Source organism: Stegodyphus dumicola, chromosome 3, assembly GCF_044657685.1.
Source record: "Stegodyphus dumicola isolate Sdum_Otavi_A_Nest chromosome 3, ASM4465768v1".
Classification (NCBI taxonomy): domain Eukaryota; kingdom Metazoa; phylum Arthropoda; class Arachnida; order Araneae; family Eresidae; genus Stegodyphus; species Stegodyphus dumicola.
Window position 1 is genome coordinate 57740281 of NC_140770.1, and position 17424 is coordinate 57757704.

The 17424-nt window shown below is 30.8% G+C and overlaps 1 protein-coding gene across 2 annotated transcripts; it reads right to left on the reverse strand.

The window, feature by feature from the left end:
- Positions 1-3979: 3979 nt before the first annotated feature.
- On the reverse strand, positions 3980-16846 carry LOC118184181 (uncharacterized). Of its 2 annotated transcripts, none has more exons than XM_035353822.2 (2): positions 16703-16846; positions 3980-5431 (listed from the first exon to the last, which is right to left on the reverse strand). In XM_035353822.2, exon 2 carries the CDS (start codon positions 5420-5422, stop codon positions 4991-4993), a length of 432 nt encoding a protein of 143 aa, XP_035209713.1. In that variant the 5' UTR covers positions 5423-5431; positions 16703-16846; the 3' UTR covers positions 3980-4990. The 2 variants fall into 2 exon arrangements, with proteins under 2 accessions (XP_035209713.1, XP_035209712.1); XM_035353821.2 differs by having other exon boundaries at positions 16631-16743.
- Positions 16847-17424: the final 578 nt, after the last annotated feature.

Below are 17424 nucleotides of genomic sequence, written 5' to 3' on the forward strand. Positions count from 1 at the left end.
TAAAGTCTCAACTTTCTACATGCTTACTTAGCTTTCTGTACCATAAACGTGTTATTTGGACTCAACGTATTATAGTATGCTTGCATAATCTCCTGTACTATAAACGTGTTACATGACTGAGTGTCAGCTTTACACGTTTATATAACCTTCTGTACTATAAACGTGTTACCTGACTGACTCTCAACTTATTATGGTCTTGCATAGCATTCTGTGTTATGAACGTGTTACCTAATTGAACCTTTAAGTTATTAGACGCTTGAAAAATCTTCTGCACTACCAATGTGTTCGACATTCTCGCTACAGCCATGTTATCATCCTTGCACTGCAGCGCCTGAGAAATATAAATATAAATAAATAAAAATAAAAACAAACTGAAAGTTTATGTACACTACAACTTGTTAGTATACAATTAAAAATTTAACAAATTCACATACTTTTCCGTGCGTGTTCTTGGAATACAAAAACTTACACCTTAAACCCCTTATGATCCTCGAATATGCGACTGTTGCAAGAATTTGGATATTTTATTTATTTTAAAAGCCGTTACTTCCAACCTTTTACAGCTGACTACATAATATAGATGCTTTGGAAACTAGTAACCAGAAAGTTTGTGTAGCCATAAATATATTTGTAATTTAATCCTCTTTGTGACAAAATATTTCGCCACGTTTCCACCTTGCGCGCATGATATTTTAAAAATGGCTAATGGTACATCCTTGAAATTGGATGGAATTCTTTATATGGGCACTATTTTCTAACTGAACCAAAAATCTGATGAATATTTTAATATTGAAAAATTTTATGGACGAAAACATTACAAAATGTTTTAATAAAATACATTTTATTATATCAACTCAAAATAAAATAAAAATTTAACATGAAATTTTTAGAATTTTAGGTTCACAGTACTCTTCAAATGTTATAAAAGCTATATATTAAATTTGGAATTAAATTATGAAACAGAAGGTTTTAAACTGTGCGCGAAAGGTGGAAACAGGACGAAAAATGTTGTCAAAAAGCAGATTAAATTATAAAAATATTTGTGGCAACACAAACTTTCTGATTACTATTTATGAAAGCAGCTAGCTATATTATGTAGTCAGCTGTAAAAGTAATTGCTTTTAAAATAAATAAGTTATTCCAATTCTTGCAACAGTCATCTATTCGAAGGTCTTATGGGTTTTAAGGTGTATGAGTCCCCTTAAATATGTGCAATACAAATTGTAAATTCAATATTTATCAACCCGTCTCTAAATTAAACCGGACCTCTGAACATAAACACCAGCAATAGCCAGAAAATACTTACTGAATGCAGCCTAAGCTTCAAATCAGCGGCTCACGAGGAAAAATACCATTAATAGTAGTTTTACACTAAACTCTTTTTTATTTAACTTATAGCTTCGCTTGCTATTTAGATCCCGCAGGATTTACGTTCTGTGAAACTGACTGAAAGAAGTGACGAAAACAATTAACATAACAATTAGTGAATTTGATGAAATGAATTATGTGTTCATTTCATCACTTGAATTAAACTCTGGTTGTGGATTTATAATATTACATCATTTTCAGGAGCGTTACAAATTATTCTGATATTATGCTTATTTTCCAAATGTTAGTTTATATTTATTTTTTTACAACTTACAATATTTACCGGATTTGCTTACGTATTTTCCTCCTAACATTTTAGAGTTAAGTTCTGAAAATTTTGAAAATATTCTCATAATTTTCCTCTTCCTCTACTGTACATAGTTTTTCCTTCTGAGGACTAGTTTATTGTTCAAATCGAAAACTTTTCAAAAACAAAGCTTTTCAAAGTTTAAAAACATCGTCATTGAAAATATCATGGTAAAAAATAAAGCAACTACATATCATCGCATGACAATAAAATTATTAACATGCGTTTTTTAGGTTTTGAAAATAACCTTTTATTAGTTTCACTTTTATTGAGTATTGCAATATTTTATTATTTAACAAATAACTATATTTATTATTGGAGTGGCAACGCCATATTTGTATCATGTAACCGTTGCTCAGTAACGTAAAAAATTGTTTTAAAATTACATTCTGAAAGTTTTACCATCTAGTAGATATATGAAAATTTTTTAACTAAAAGATTGTATTCAAATTATGTATCTTCTTAAACTAAAACTAAAATTTATGTTTTACTAAGAAGATCATCTGTTATTTTGTTAAATACTGCAAAATACGTTGCAGTATATTCATTTAGTATCTGCACTTTTACATTAGCAAATCATCCATTTTATTTTCCCTTGCATTTATTATTCGAAGCCAATTTTGTGCAATTTCTTCTTCTTTAAGCTACACGAACACGGCAAATGTTTTAACAATGAGATACATTCCGATGACCTCATTGATCACGTGACTTATGTTTACCTTTATAAACAAACAATGCAGATGACCTCAGAGATCACTTGACTTATGTACAACTAATGCAAACAAGCAAGGTCATTCTTTCTCTTCTTCTCATGCGGAATGTATCTCATTAAGGAACTTTCCTAACATGTGATTTCACCTTACTTCTGTTATTTACATTCTAGCTCATTGCCGTCTTATGGAGGGGTGATGCGCCTGATATTTCAAAATCTGAGTCTTTTAGTTTCCCCCTCATCCTTTGTTTGTCCAATATCTCTCTTGGTGAGAGAGATCAAGACTCATTCACGTGAGATGTCTCTGAGGCTTTACAAGATAACTCAGACGGGGTCCGAGTTAACCTTAAGATATCGGCTCGATATCTGTCAGATACTTTAATGTTTATGTAACTATATATTGTTATTGGAATGTAGGTTTCATTTAAGAAAATAATGTTGTGAAAGTTATTAGTAGTTTATCTGTAACTAATTCTCATTTGTAATGCTGTAAACGCGTTTAATCAAGTGCATAATTTTCCCCTCAGCTTTTGGGAGGCAAAAGTAGTTAATAAAATATAAAAGAAATTTTTAATCTAAAGCCTATTTCTATTAGCTTGATTGGCACTAAAAAGTATGAAATTTGACTTCTTGACCACAACACTCAAAACTGCAGTTACTCTTTATATCTTTATAACCAATAATTATATCGCAAGGTATTAAGAGCAACTGCAGTTTTTGAGTGTTGTCGTCGAGGAGCTAGCTAATAGAAATAGCCTTTAGATTAACTTTTTTATATTTTATTTTAAAATTTTTTGTTTGAAATTTATTAAGCAAGGTTTTCTCTATTTATTAAGCATCAGATGTTTATTAAACGACTGTAATTCTACTCAGTTTTAACTAAATTTTTCCTAATCGATAATTATTTTTGAAATTCTTTATATTTAACATCTGATTTTAATCATCATAACCGTAACCGATTTATTTTTGGAAACTCTTAATATTTTCTTGATATTTAACATCTGATGTAAATCATTATAACCTTAATCGATTATTTTTGAAAATTCTTAATCTTTGTTTATATTTAACATCTGATTTTAAACATTATAACCATAACCGATTATTTTCGGAAATTCTTACAATCTTAAATGTAAACAAAATATTAAAATATTTTGTTTATATTTAAGATTTGATTCAGTGCTGCCGTTATACTTTATTAGCTAGCAACATTCGCCATCTATTAATGAGACGCTACACGAAGTTTTTTGCCTTCTATTGCACGCAAGCGGATTCGGTAGAACGTAGTTTTATAAAATTATTACTCAGTTTAAGTTTGTACCTGAGTGGAGTTAAAAACTTCTCTCGTATTTGGTGTACTGACTGTTACAAAATCTTTTGAAATAACTACCCTTCCCAAAAGCCATTGTTCTGAAATTTCGCAAAACTACATTTAATTAAATTAAATTTAGCACTCTCGCAAAGGATGCCATATTATAGTAACTCATGTAATCTCATTTTGATAAACACTTTGTTTTTCCTTTACGAAAATCGGAATTACTTCATTTTAGTTTCAACATCAAAATATATCAACAGAAAATGTTAAAAAAATCTCATTTTTTATAAAAAAAAAACTATTTTTATTATACAATTCATTTACATATTTACAAAATATATATAAAATCTATAATTTGGCTTTTTACATACAAAGATTTATTTTACAAATATTCGATCCACTCTCAAAGTGGTATTAAATTGAATAAATTTATTTATGCAAACAGTAAAGTATTGTTGATGTTAAATGTATATTTATTTGGATAAATGAAAACTCTTGATTCATTGCATATAAAACCCAGAAATACTGTCACTTAACTCATTACAACTTTGCAAACTGTTATTTTTTTAAGAGTACGAGTACGCCACTGATCTCTGGGCATGCGCAATGCGTCAAGAGCAGATTTTATGTGCTTTCATTACATATCAATGCGGGAACAACTATACTTTAATGTTTGAGTAAATATTACATGATGTATTCTATGGCTCAAGATCGTTTAAGATACCGAGATGACTAATTCGGTTAACTTTCAGTGAATTAAAAAAAAAAAAATTCACGGAATGCATAAAAATTCAATAAAGTAATAAAACAAGGGATATTACTGAATGCAAAAACAAGAGAAAAAATATTACAAAGATATAAAAACTAGAAACTTAAAGAGAGTTTCCAATTCTTTAAGTGTCAAAAGTAAATTCTAAATAAGAAGTAAACACATATTAAAAATTAGATAAACAACTATAATTAAAAGGAGAAGAACTTAGTATCACAAAATAATAAAAATCATATGCAAATCTAAAGCAAAATTTAGAAAGTGCTAAACACAGTTTCTTAGCACTATTGCCAGAAAACAAACATTTATGCACAAATTATTATCAAAACAGAAGAAGCACAGTTATGTGAAAAGTAAGGAAAGATGAACGGGAAAAGAGTAAAAGATGTTTTTATCAGCAAAAGCTTCTGGACAGTTTCAAGATTACCTCAAACGTTGCATATTCGATTCATGCCTGAAATTGTACTATGTTGCCATTTATTACGGCAAATAAAATCAGGAGTTTAAAGAGCATGTCGATGATTAATGCAGCCTCCACATTCCTGAAGGGGGTGGATAAAAGTATGGGACATTGTAAGATTCAAGCAAAGGTTCTTCAAAACGCGAGCGAGCATAAGCAAGGTCCAATGGAGTTCTTGCCCAAGAACCAGTAGCGAAAGAGGGTTGTGTCTGCAAACCGCCATCAGATGGATTATTCCATTCTTGGCCGTGATAGGGAAGAGCCTCTTCGTGACCATAACCAATTTCATTATGTCTAGCTTCGTGCTCGTGATGATGGCCATGGTGGTGATGATGTTTATGCTTGCCAGCACTTGCCAGTAATTGGACGATGAGACCTGCAGCTAGGATGTGGGCAAGATTCGAGTTTCCATGGTGGTGATGACCGCCAAGTGCACTCAAGGCCAAATTCTGCAAAATGACCAGGAGAAGAAGTACAGCCCAACAAGACTTCATGGTTCAATCCTAAAAACAAAGGAAACAAATAATTTAATTCGTTTTTCCTGAAAAGAAGGTTCTTGAAACCATCGAAAGTTTTCTTCTGAAACGTCTGTGGGTTGAGTCGGAATTAAATGACTAATTCATTAATTATTAAATCACAATATAACCTTGAATTTGCATACAACCATTTTATTATTATTATTTTTTAATTTCTAGATGTGAGCACTAGCCGTTATAGACGTTCGCCACTACTAAGGCCAGGAACGGTGTTTACTTTATTATGGAGGCACCTAATAGGTGTACACATTGTTTTCTGTGAACGGACAGACAATTTTCATCCATGTCTTTGCTGAGACTAGAATCTGAGCACTTCGTAACGGCAATAAGTGTCACTAACCACTTTTCTGTCTGGGCGACACAATCATTATACTATTGATTAGAATTTTAGGTACTATTCTGTTATTGGGATGTCGCTAAATGCTTTGTGAAACTCGCTGATGAATTAGTAATCTCGGGGTTCAAAAGTGGAGTTATTCATGGTGTTTATAGTCCTTTATTATGTATGCATTAATATGTACAATCTTCAAATTATATCCTACGAACATACATATAAACAATTTTATATGCCAAAATAACCTGCCTGTTGGCATTCAAATTCTGTCAGCGGTCTTCCTCGCTGCCATCAGAAGACGTTCTGAACAAGCAAGAACGGTTAACATTTGGGCTTGCTTTGAGCGCCACTATAAATTTCAAATATTCCACACTCACCGAGAGACTGGTTCATATGAATTCGCCAGTATTTACTTTTAAAATCTTTATAAATTTTACTTTTTTAGAAAGTGAAAGAATGCCTTTTCAAAATTTGCAACGAGATTAGAAATTCTAAAGATGTAGCGGCCCTTTGATCGAATTTTATTTGTTAACGTTATTTTTCCCCTTAAATTTTTCAATGTCCATACCATGCTGAAAGTACCGGTTCTCGCCCGATCACCGAAGTCAAACTCATCACCTCTCTCTCTTTCAATCTTGGATAACAAGTTGAAAGCAGAAAGAATTTCTCGTCCCCAGCGTGGACTTCTTATCCATTTCTTTCACAGTAAACCCTTAATGGTTTCGATCTCTTCCCTTTAGCCAATGCTCTTTCTTAATTACTTCAGTTTTCTTAACGAAGTTGTGGAGGTAATTGCATTAAGTTGCAAAGGTACTCCGGAAAATATCGCCTTGGGCCTTGGGCCGAAGTCAAGCAGCATCGGGCGCGGACAGTACTTGGGAGGGTAACCACTGTTGACATATTTTTGTCCCCTTGCAAATTTTCATCGCCTCAACAATCACCTCTTTCTCTCCTCAATTGCTGAGGCGGAAAGCCTTTGACCCCTACCTAGTCGAAATTAGGAGTTGAAAGAATTTTTTCGTCGCTTTCTGTGGACTCCTTCTCGTTCTCCTGTCTCTGTCTTTAAACCCTTAAAGGTTCTCGTTCCTTTTACTTAGCCATACTCATCTTTTAATTATTCAGTTTTTCTTAATGAAGTTGTGGAGGTAATGGCTGTTTTCAGCAAAGGTACTCCGGAAGCCTACGCCTTGGTCCGTTGGTCCAAGAGACTGGTTCATATGAATTCGCCAGTATTTACTTTTAAAATCGTTATAAATTTTACTTTTTTAAAAAGTGAAAGAATGCCTTTTCAAAATTGGCAATTAGATTACAAATTCTAAAGATGTATGATATCTGAATGTGGTCCCGATAACAGGAAAAGTACCAAATTTTATACATTGGCATCGTGTTCGTTCTGTTGTTTCTCTAATAATTTTTCCTTTTGCATTCATTAATAGGGTGATCCAAACTCAGTTAAATACTAATTCAGAAGTCAAAAAACAAAAATCAGCGTTATACCTACAAAATTTTCACAGGACTAGTTTCGATGGTTTTACCGAACCATCATCTTCAGCTGCAAAACCGCAAATGAACAAGATAGGAAATAATGATTAGATAAGATAAGAAAGCCTGGACAAGAATAAGCAAGTGGCGCCATCTGTTGGCGAAACCAGAACTAAAACATAATTTCTCTAAAAGCCGAAGGCAAATTTGGATTGGAATTAGATCGTTAACTAGAACAGAAAGATTTTTATGAATGTGAAATGCCTCTAGAAAATCCAGTTCTCCAATGGAAGATGTTTTTTGAATAATTTTGGCAGCAGAAAAATTGAAAGTGTGATTTTCGGACCAACAATGTTGAGCAACAGAAGACCTCTGTGTTTCCTTTTTTCTTTTCGTTTTGTTCTTTGACGCGAAATTTTAAGGCTCTCTTAGTTTGGCCAATGTAAATTAAACCACACTGGCAAGGAATCCTATAAATACCCCAGGAATTCATATCCGGAATGGGGTCCTTGAATATAGAAGTTGGAATTTTATTGATGGGAGAAAAAACAACCCGAAAGTTAAATTTCTGCAAAATATGTGCAACTTTATAGCTCAGTTAAATATTTAAAACCTTTGCTTTTCAGTGAGTTTCTCTGTATTAATGCAATTGTCACAAAAAAGAACATACAGTGACTAAGGAATTTCATTATGAAATTTTTAAATTGCAGACTGGGTTTCATCTGCAAAAGAACAGCTTAATAACAGAAGTTGAATGTAGAATCATCATAAGTGAGCATTGCCTGAAGACGAGCTAGACGTATGAATAATATAAACAACATCTGAAGAAGCCCCCGTGAATGCTACTATATAATGACTTTCACACTGTCAGTAATGCTATATGAATTCTACTCGTATATACCCATGACATCAACCAGTAAGAGAAAACTTGTGCGAACTATACTGTTTATGTCCTGTATGATTGACACAAAATCTATTGCTTAGCTTTCCTTCAGGTCAGCCATTATGCCGTTTTGTAAAAGCTTAGAGAAAGGTTGATTTTTGAAAGAATATTTCAAAATGAGAATATATTTAGGATTCTAATGTATAATGTTGTCTACTGGGCATAAAGGTAATCAAAATGCACTTGATTAAATTTCTTAAAAAACATAGTTCTAATCTTGCAAGAACTGTTACGCATTTAGTACTAACCAGGGGCTTCTGCATTACATTTTTGTAATATATGATAGTGCCCTGTGCAGTTTGCCCAACCAAAAATTTAAGATGAACAATGATTGTTTGCTGAAATGATTTTTGTTGAAGGAAGAAATCCTGTGTAGTCGATAATGGTTGGCTAGAAAGTTGAGGAAGCTAACATATAGCGACTAAATATTATTATTATTATTACTATTTATCTTACAATGGAGTCATATGTTATTCTATTTCCCAGTTTCAATGTAGTTATTTAAGTGCTGAGCCTCCGAACTAGAAGTGGACTGCTTAGGATATACATGTGACATATTTTCTGGGAAATACATGGGAATTTAAAGTAGAACTGACTGCTACATTTGCGTTTATGTTATTAAAAGCAATGAGTGATTTTTGGGTTTTTTAATAGTTTCAGCAATTATGCAGAATCATCGTTAGACTTGGTAGATATATTTCCAGAGAAACAACTTTACTATTCGCTATTTTTGAATAAATTTTGTAGCTATCTAAGGGCAATTTTTGTTTTCTACTAGATCAAGATGATTTTTAATTTAAGTAATAGAAATCTTTAATGGAAATTTCTTATCCTAATATCTGTAAGAATGTACCAGTTATTTAGATCAGGAAAGTTTTGCACAGGCAATGAAATGATATTTCAAGCCGTTGACATTGCCTCGAAAGCAATTTTGAAAATCTATTTTATGCATGAGTAAACACTAAATGAAGGATAAATTCGCAATTTGTAGAGTTATTTTCTTTGAATAAACATAGAAAATGGATACTTAGCTTTCATATAGGAGCGAATTCAATAAAATTAATTTCACTTGCCTTTCTTTATATATTGATTTATAAGGAGTTCAACCAAACTATCCTTATTGGCTTTTTTATAAAAAGAAATATCTTTATGAAGGATGTATAAAGAAGAGGACTTTTCTATCAGCCAATTTATTACACTAAAGAACAAGCGAAGGTTATATTGAAAAAGAAAAACGATAATATTTTGAAAATGCCTCAAGGATAGCCTCAAGCTCTAAAGTTGCTATACTGCATTTTCTCCATAGCTGGAATATAGATATGTGTATAGATTAATAAGAAAATGTTTTTAAATTAAGTTACTGATTGTGGAGTACAACACTTGCAAAAAACAAAAGAAAAGGAAGGAATTTAGAAAACAAGTCATAATTTGATATATTGAGAAAAAATTCCTTGATTAAATTTCTGCCTTTGCAGGTCTGGTATAATCTTTTTGCTATAGGTTTCCTCTTAAATATTTTGCATAATAATTGCTTTTGAAAAATTATTCTTTCATTCTTAATTTAAAAAAAAATCTCTTGCTTAAAAAATTGAAACAGTACTATCCGCCGAGCCATAATAGTAGTTAGTGAGTACTATCCTATACCGAAGGGCCCAAATTCGAATCGAAAAGGTATCGATGATAGTATTGCGTGGCAAGAGGGTACTCTAAATAAGCGGTGAGCCAAAAGTCCTCTCGAGAGGTTAGTGGTTCAAATTTCAAATGGTGTGCTCTATCTCCAAATTGGAGGCGGAACTGAGCTAAAGTTGAGCTACCAGCTGCATGATGCTCAAGGTTCTTGCCAACTACAGGAGCGTTGAATTCCTTGTCACGAGGAATATCATGGGCCTGTGCTGACTGTTGTCAGACAAGTAAGCTTCGTAAAAACAGCAAACAACGCTATATTATGGCAAGCAAATATTAATTTTTCAATCTTCATTATTACACAGAATTGCTGCAAATTATCTCGGTAAACCTATGAACTTGAAAAATTTTCTTACTGGTATTATTATTTTTCCACTCATTATTTATCAGAAAATCAGTATATTGCGGCATTCGGGCTCGAGGAGGCATTGTTATAACTGTTCGTACCTTCATAAGAAGCAACGGTGGTCCTTCCACAATGAAATAGCCACCACTTCTGGCTTTAAGAGTGGACGATGCTGCATAGGCGAGTGCCCGCCATAAGAGGCGTTTACAAATTGCATATAAAAGTGTGTGATTATGGCAAAGCCTCGAGGGCTATCTGCCTGAGGGGATGGGTGCCTTCGTAGAGGACATTCTAAGGAAAACTGGATCGTATACACGTTACGTATGGGGAAAATCGCGAAAACGCCCATGCAGCCAGCCCGTTCGCGGGATTCGAACCTCGGACCGAACTACCAGTGTTCAGCGAATTTTCCGCTCGGCCGCTGCTGGGCTGCATATAAAAGTATCTAATAACAATAAATTTGGTAATTTAGGATTTGAAATTTATATTTTTAAATAAGGTAAAATTTCATATTCACTCCGGTTATAAAAACGTGCTTATTTTCAATATCAATATGCATATAGAGAATGTATGAAACTGTAGAACTAAGAAATAGTACATGAAACACTTTGTTATATCGAGTGATTCGGTCTATGAATAATTTCCTGATATCATTCCCCATACATGTTAAAATTATTTATCGCCGAAGTTTTTTCTGGTAACATGTTTCGATTTAAATCTATCGTCAGAACGTGATGGACCATTTGAATTTAAAGCAGCAATTACATTCAAGAGACTTATAGTTGCCCCATATTTGCAAATGATGTTTTTCAGAAGTGGTTAGAATGTGTATTAACTTTTCGTTTGTATAATGTGTTTTTTATATACCCGCCTTAGTGAAGCATTACTAATCGTACTTTTTACAATCCAGTTATGGAGATTATTTATAAAGTAAATTGAATGATATTACTATCAAACAGTTAAGGCAAAGCAAATGTCTCTATTTACAGGGAGGAATATTTTTTTTTTTTTTTTTTTGTAAAATAAAGAACTCTCAAAACCTTAATTGGCAGTCTAGATGTAAATTGGCAGTATTGTTTTATATATGATCTAAAATAAATCGTATTAGCACTCACATCTGCAATGATACTATGTTTTATTAGAGTGATAAAAAATGTAGCTTTTAGTAATGCAGTTTTTTTAGCATTCATATGATTTTTAAAGACTGAAGTTAGACTTCTCTGACAACATTGATATTAAAAAAAAAAAAAAAAAAAAGAGATAAAATTTGTCGAAGATTATTTTAATTATGTATGCTTCTGAAGTTTTGTATGAATTATTTTACGTATAAAAACGTTAACTGTAGTGGCAGAATTTTGTTACCTTTATGTGTTTATTTGAGTATGGCAAAGCATACAGAGATTATCTGCCTGTGGAGGAGGACACTTGAATAGAGGACATTTTATTTAAAACTGGTTTGTGTTTATATTATATGTCGATCAAAACCACGAAAACATTGACAAAACCAGCTCGTTTGCTAGAACTAGCATCTTCTTGCGAACTATCACTGTTCAACGTTCACAACCACTGGGCGACTACTGAGGGGTTATGTTAGCTTCCTGTTAGCACTGTAATTATAACTTGTCTTTAAGACCACATTGAAAGATAATTATCACCAAAGGAAAACTGTTCATAAAATTTAAACTTTAATTGCTGACTTTTTAATTTAATTCGATCTTTGTAAATTAAATCTTAAAAAGTTCATCATTTAATCATTTGTTTGAAAAATTCTCATAAAAAATTAAAAAATAATGAAAATTGATCCGTTCAGAAAAATAACTTGGATTTCATTCGGACAAACATAAAATATTAATTTTTTTAAAAACTGAGATGGAACATTGAACCCCTCAATTTGAATCCTTCAAGTTCGATTCCAGGCAGTTTTAACATTTTTACGAATCTCCTCATTCAAAATACCTTTCCTCTTCATATCCAGAGCTTAACAGAAATTATGCAGACAGAAATTCTTTAGTAGATTAAAACTGGTAGATTGAAATTCGTCCGCTGTCTATCAGTCGAGTAGATAGAAAACAATGTAATGAGCTAAAGTCATCGCTACCGCATGCTTATATAATATAAGGATTAGCACGCCGATATTTGAGTGCAAGCCTGGGATTGGAGATTCAACGATTTCACGCTCCTAAACTTCCATCATTTCCACACAAGAATCAGAGATAGAAATTAAATAGATGTCACTTGCAGATATGACAAAATTTACATCTTTCAAATGCAACGAAGCTATATATTTGGTGAAAAAAGAAGTAGATTTGCGAAGGAGGAATCACAGGAAGTTTAACAAATGTCAGAAATTGATATATACTTACTTCAGTATCCAATGAAATAAAAATGCTTCAGAAATTATTCCAAATAATGTTTCCCGTCTGATATTTATGGCTAAAAAATTCTGCTACAAGAGTTAGGGAAGCATTTTCATGAAACTATACCATACGTAACGTATCCTATCCGTTCAAAAAATACTGATATAAATTACTTAAACAAACTAATTTAACAATTTTTTGTCTGAAAAGGAGTTTGAAAACTGTCAATGGGTTTTAAAGCAACGCAAATTATTAGTGAAAATTAAAAAAAAAACAATTATTTTTTCTGATTCTCCGAAAATAAATCACTTATATGAGCCAATTCAAATATTTGGTAGTGCTGCCATCTATCGGTAACAGAACATACTACAACAGTTACTGCTCCTCCTAAAGTACGTTACTGTTCCTCTTCCTCCATCCTCTAATATCTCTTAACGAGAACTAAGCTTTGAGTATTATTTTTAGATAAAATTCCTATTTTCTAAATAAACATGAATGTTATAGCTTTGTAACGTAAATTTGGAGAACTGAGTATGCAAACAAACGAATTAAAAAGAATTATATATTTAGCTTTCATTAAATTCTTCCTTCTTAAAATGCAGACATATATATATAAATATACATATGTCAATAAATTTAGGTGCTGAATAATAAATTATTCCATTATTCCAGAAAGAATCGAGTAACATTCTTAGAGTCTTACAACTTATTCTTCTTATTATTCTTAGATTCTGCACAACAAGACGATTTTTAGATCTTTAACGATTATTTGACTTTTCATTCCTTAAACCATTCATAACCAGAAACAGATATACTCGAGCATATTTTTCTTGCTTCACCCAACAGGTTTTGTTGTTCAGCAAATTGCACAAAGATTTATGTTAAGAATAGAATTCCCTTAATCTGCTCAGATATAAGATAAGAGCAATATATACATTTTTTATAAAACCTATTTTCCACTATTATGTTTCCTAAATTTTAAACAGTTTTACTATTTAAATGTCCCAATACAACTGTCTCCAATTTATAAAATAATATGTAATTAAATCTCCTTTAAATATACTTATGAAGCGAAATATCGTAAACTCTTACTAATACTTACTTTTACTAATTTTTAATTAGTAAAAAAGAGAACGTCCGAAATTGACAGAGAAAGTTATGCGATTTTAATTTCGAAGGGCGGGTTGCAGTAAGAACATAGGAAAAGAAAAGTAGCCATAGATAAACTACAGTTGACTATATTATTTCTTTAAAAATAACATACATTCCCGTACGAATACTTCTAATAAGATAATATTTTCATTTGTTCTCTACCGCATTTTGAAAATCGCCTGTTCTTACTGGTTTCCTACTATTCCTTACGGCTCAAATCATCCGTAAATATTTTGAGAAGACAAATATGCAGTCGACTCCACGAAATCGCAAACTTAATGCCAGTTCGTGTTTGCTTCATTGTTATGGGCCGGTTCTTGTATTAGGCTGGTATAAAGTTCAACAGTTGGAAGGGAAAGGTTGGAAGTGACCTTCGCAGGTAGTTTGAGAGGGAAGACAAAAACCAGTTCCTACATGCAGGTATCTATTTTAAATTTTAAGGGAGCTAGTTTTGCTGATTGCATTGAGGAAGGGGAAAATTACACGAATACTGCACAAATTATGTATGAAAATTATGCAAAAATATGCTAGAGGAAACGTACGCGAGGGAATACAATAGTGCGCTGGCACTAATAATAAATGAAATTGCTTAGAAATATAAATAAACGACAGTAAATAAAGTTTATTAAAAAATTTAAAGTCAGCCGTTTGTCGAAGTGCTATGAAGAAATCCTAATCCAAATTTGAGAAAGTTGCTAATTAAGTTTTTATTAAAATTTAGGTATCTAATTTTTGACACTGATGATATGAAAAATTTGAACTGGATTTGATTTTACTTACTTGAAAATGAAATGAAAGAACATTATTTTTTATTTCTCGTTCATAGATATAATAAAATAATTTCTATTTGATCTAGAAATATGTAAATTTACTTATAATATAATATAAGATAATTGTAACATTAATTTGTAGGAAAAATACAAACATTTTAAAGTTTAATATTTTAAACTGAGTGGGAAAAAATTTCGGATAAAATTTTGGCTTGTATTTCCAAATTAAATTATTTAAATTTTCTATTTTTCTATATTTATAATCTTCGATTATATTCTAAATTTGAAATAATTACAGAGTATTGCACAAATAATTCTTAATAAAATATAACGATGAAAGCTAGTATAAAATTAGGACACGAGTAGAGTTCTGTTAAAAATTATAATTTTTGTCCAAAAATATTTTAAGTAAATCATGCTTTCTTTGAGTGCAGATTTATTAAATCTTATTGATTAAAGAATATTGAAAATAATTCTCTCAATTTTAAAAATTAAGTTTGCCAATTTTAAAAATAGAAAACTATTATCTGCAAAGTGAAATGCAATTTAATATATATATAGAAAAATAAATCATGTAAAATAGAAATCTGAAAACGTGTTGCGAACGCTATTCCATTTCAAGCTAAAAAGTGAAAATAAGCAAATATTCTATAGTATTCCTTTCTTTATCACCGTTAAAAAATATTGGCAGAACTGAAATCTAGTGTAGTATAATTTAAAAAAAAATGTAAAACTAGCAGCAATTATGCTTTTAAAATGTTTTCCAATCAATAAAAATGTCAAAAAGCAATAAATATAATGCATCATAAGAAATCTAAATGGGAATCAATAAAGTTTGCAAAGGAAGTTAAAGCACAAGATTTATTTTACATATTACATTAAATAACGAATTAATATGTGCTTTGATTTTATGATGTCATTTTAAAATCATCATAATAAATAATGAACCGTAATGAGTTTTATGACGTTGTTGATGTATTTTCATACAACTTCACAACGTTCTAATTTTTAGTAGTTAATGTATTATAATATATTTTTTTGCTGTATATTAATTGTAGATATTTTTACGCAATGATACGCAATGATTTTTACGCAGAATGGAGAGATACGTATAATACTAAATTTGCAGAAAGATTTCAAAAAGACATATTAATTTCAATAATACTAGTTAAACTAGTTTAAAAACAAATTTCTCTTAAATTGAAAACGAGTGGGAGAAAAGTTCAAGCATATATGAATCTAATGCAAAGAATATATATGATATTATTATTTAAAATTACTCTCTAAAAACTAATATTTAAATCAAAATTTGGATAAAATAATTTTTAAATTAGCTAAAAATGAGAGAAACAGAGATAATTTATTCAATTATAAATCTGAGAAAGAGCATTTTCAGCGTTCAATTGTATTGGCAAGCGACATATATTTCCTGCAGCTCTAACAATAAGTTATTGTTAATATCTATTCATTCTAAAATTATAGTTTAAATAAAATCAAGAATTAGCTAATAGAAAATATTCCGCTTTGAAAGATAAAAAGTAATTCTACTCAATTTCAAAAATTCTTTTAAAATTGAATAGAATTACTTTTTATTAATACAATAAATTTAAAAATTGAATGGAATTACTTTTTATTAATACAATAAATTTAAAAATTGAATAGAATTACTTTTTATTAATACAATAAATTTAAAAATTGAATAGAATTACTTTTTATTAATATATAATTTATTTAAATTTAAAATTGAATAGAATTACTTTTTATTAATACAATAAATTTAAAAATTGAATAGAATTACTTTTTATTAATACAATAAATTTAAAAATTGAATAGAATTACTTTTTATTAATATATAATTTATTTAAATTTAAAATTGAATAGAATTACTTTTTATTTATTCCCAAGTGATTTTAAAAATTCGTTTAAAATTTACATTATAAAAAGTTACTGAGTTTCTCTAAGAAATTTTGTACTCATATTTTAAAAATGGCTTAAAATTTGAAGTTTTAGGATTCAATTAAACGAAATCGTTTAGATTTTTCTGAAGGAGAAACATCATCGAAATAGATCGCTTTTACTATCCAAACAAACTAACTTACGATTTCAAAGCTGAAAAATATTCCCAAGTGATTGTGAAGTGAGCAGTGAGACCAATAAATTTAAATACTCACTTGGTAGTGAATTCCGTGGAATGAAGAGAAGAAAGTTAGTGCTTTGTGTCTATATACAACGCCTTTAAACCCACAGTTCCTCCAACGCATTTTTTTCCTCTTCCAATCACTCGAGCGTTCGCAAACCTTATTATCGGTTAATCGGGCCCAATTTTTGATGCTTGACTTTTTCTTTCTTTTATTTATTTTGCCTTTTTTTCCTGCATTCTGCCGTTTCCCGGAATCAGGCTTTTCTGGAGATCGAAAGTGAAATTCGTCAAATAGATTTCCTCTCCATGCTCTGTTGAACTCAGGCAATGCTGATGGCTGCTCTGCTCAAACGGCTATTATCGATACAAAGGAGACTTATTATCGATATGAATGATACTTGAGTATATAACTATAATGGTTCCTCGACATATCAGATTGATACAAAGGAAATGGTTTTTATTAGATTACGTGATCTTAAATTTCCTTTTGCTTTACAACAATACGAATTTGACATTTTAAGCTCTATTACAGTGCTAAAACATACGTTTACGGGATTAAAATGTGAGTTGTAAAGGAACTAGAAGATTATGTGTAATGTTCTACGTCCGAAACGTATCTTATGCAGATATGTTTCCGCGAAATAATCTCAGTAATTGCTATTTTGAATATTTTTAAAGGAAATTGCTTGAAAATGCTTCCTAATTTATCGGTTTCATTTTCATGGTTCTTATCTACAACAATTACAATTAAAT

Coding starts and splice junctions, on each gene's coding strand:
- LOC118184181 (XM_035353822.2), bottom strand. CDS start 5,422: ATGAAGTCTTGTTGGGCTGTACTTCTTCTCCTGGTCATTTTGCAGAAT.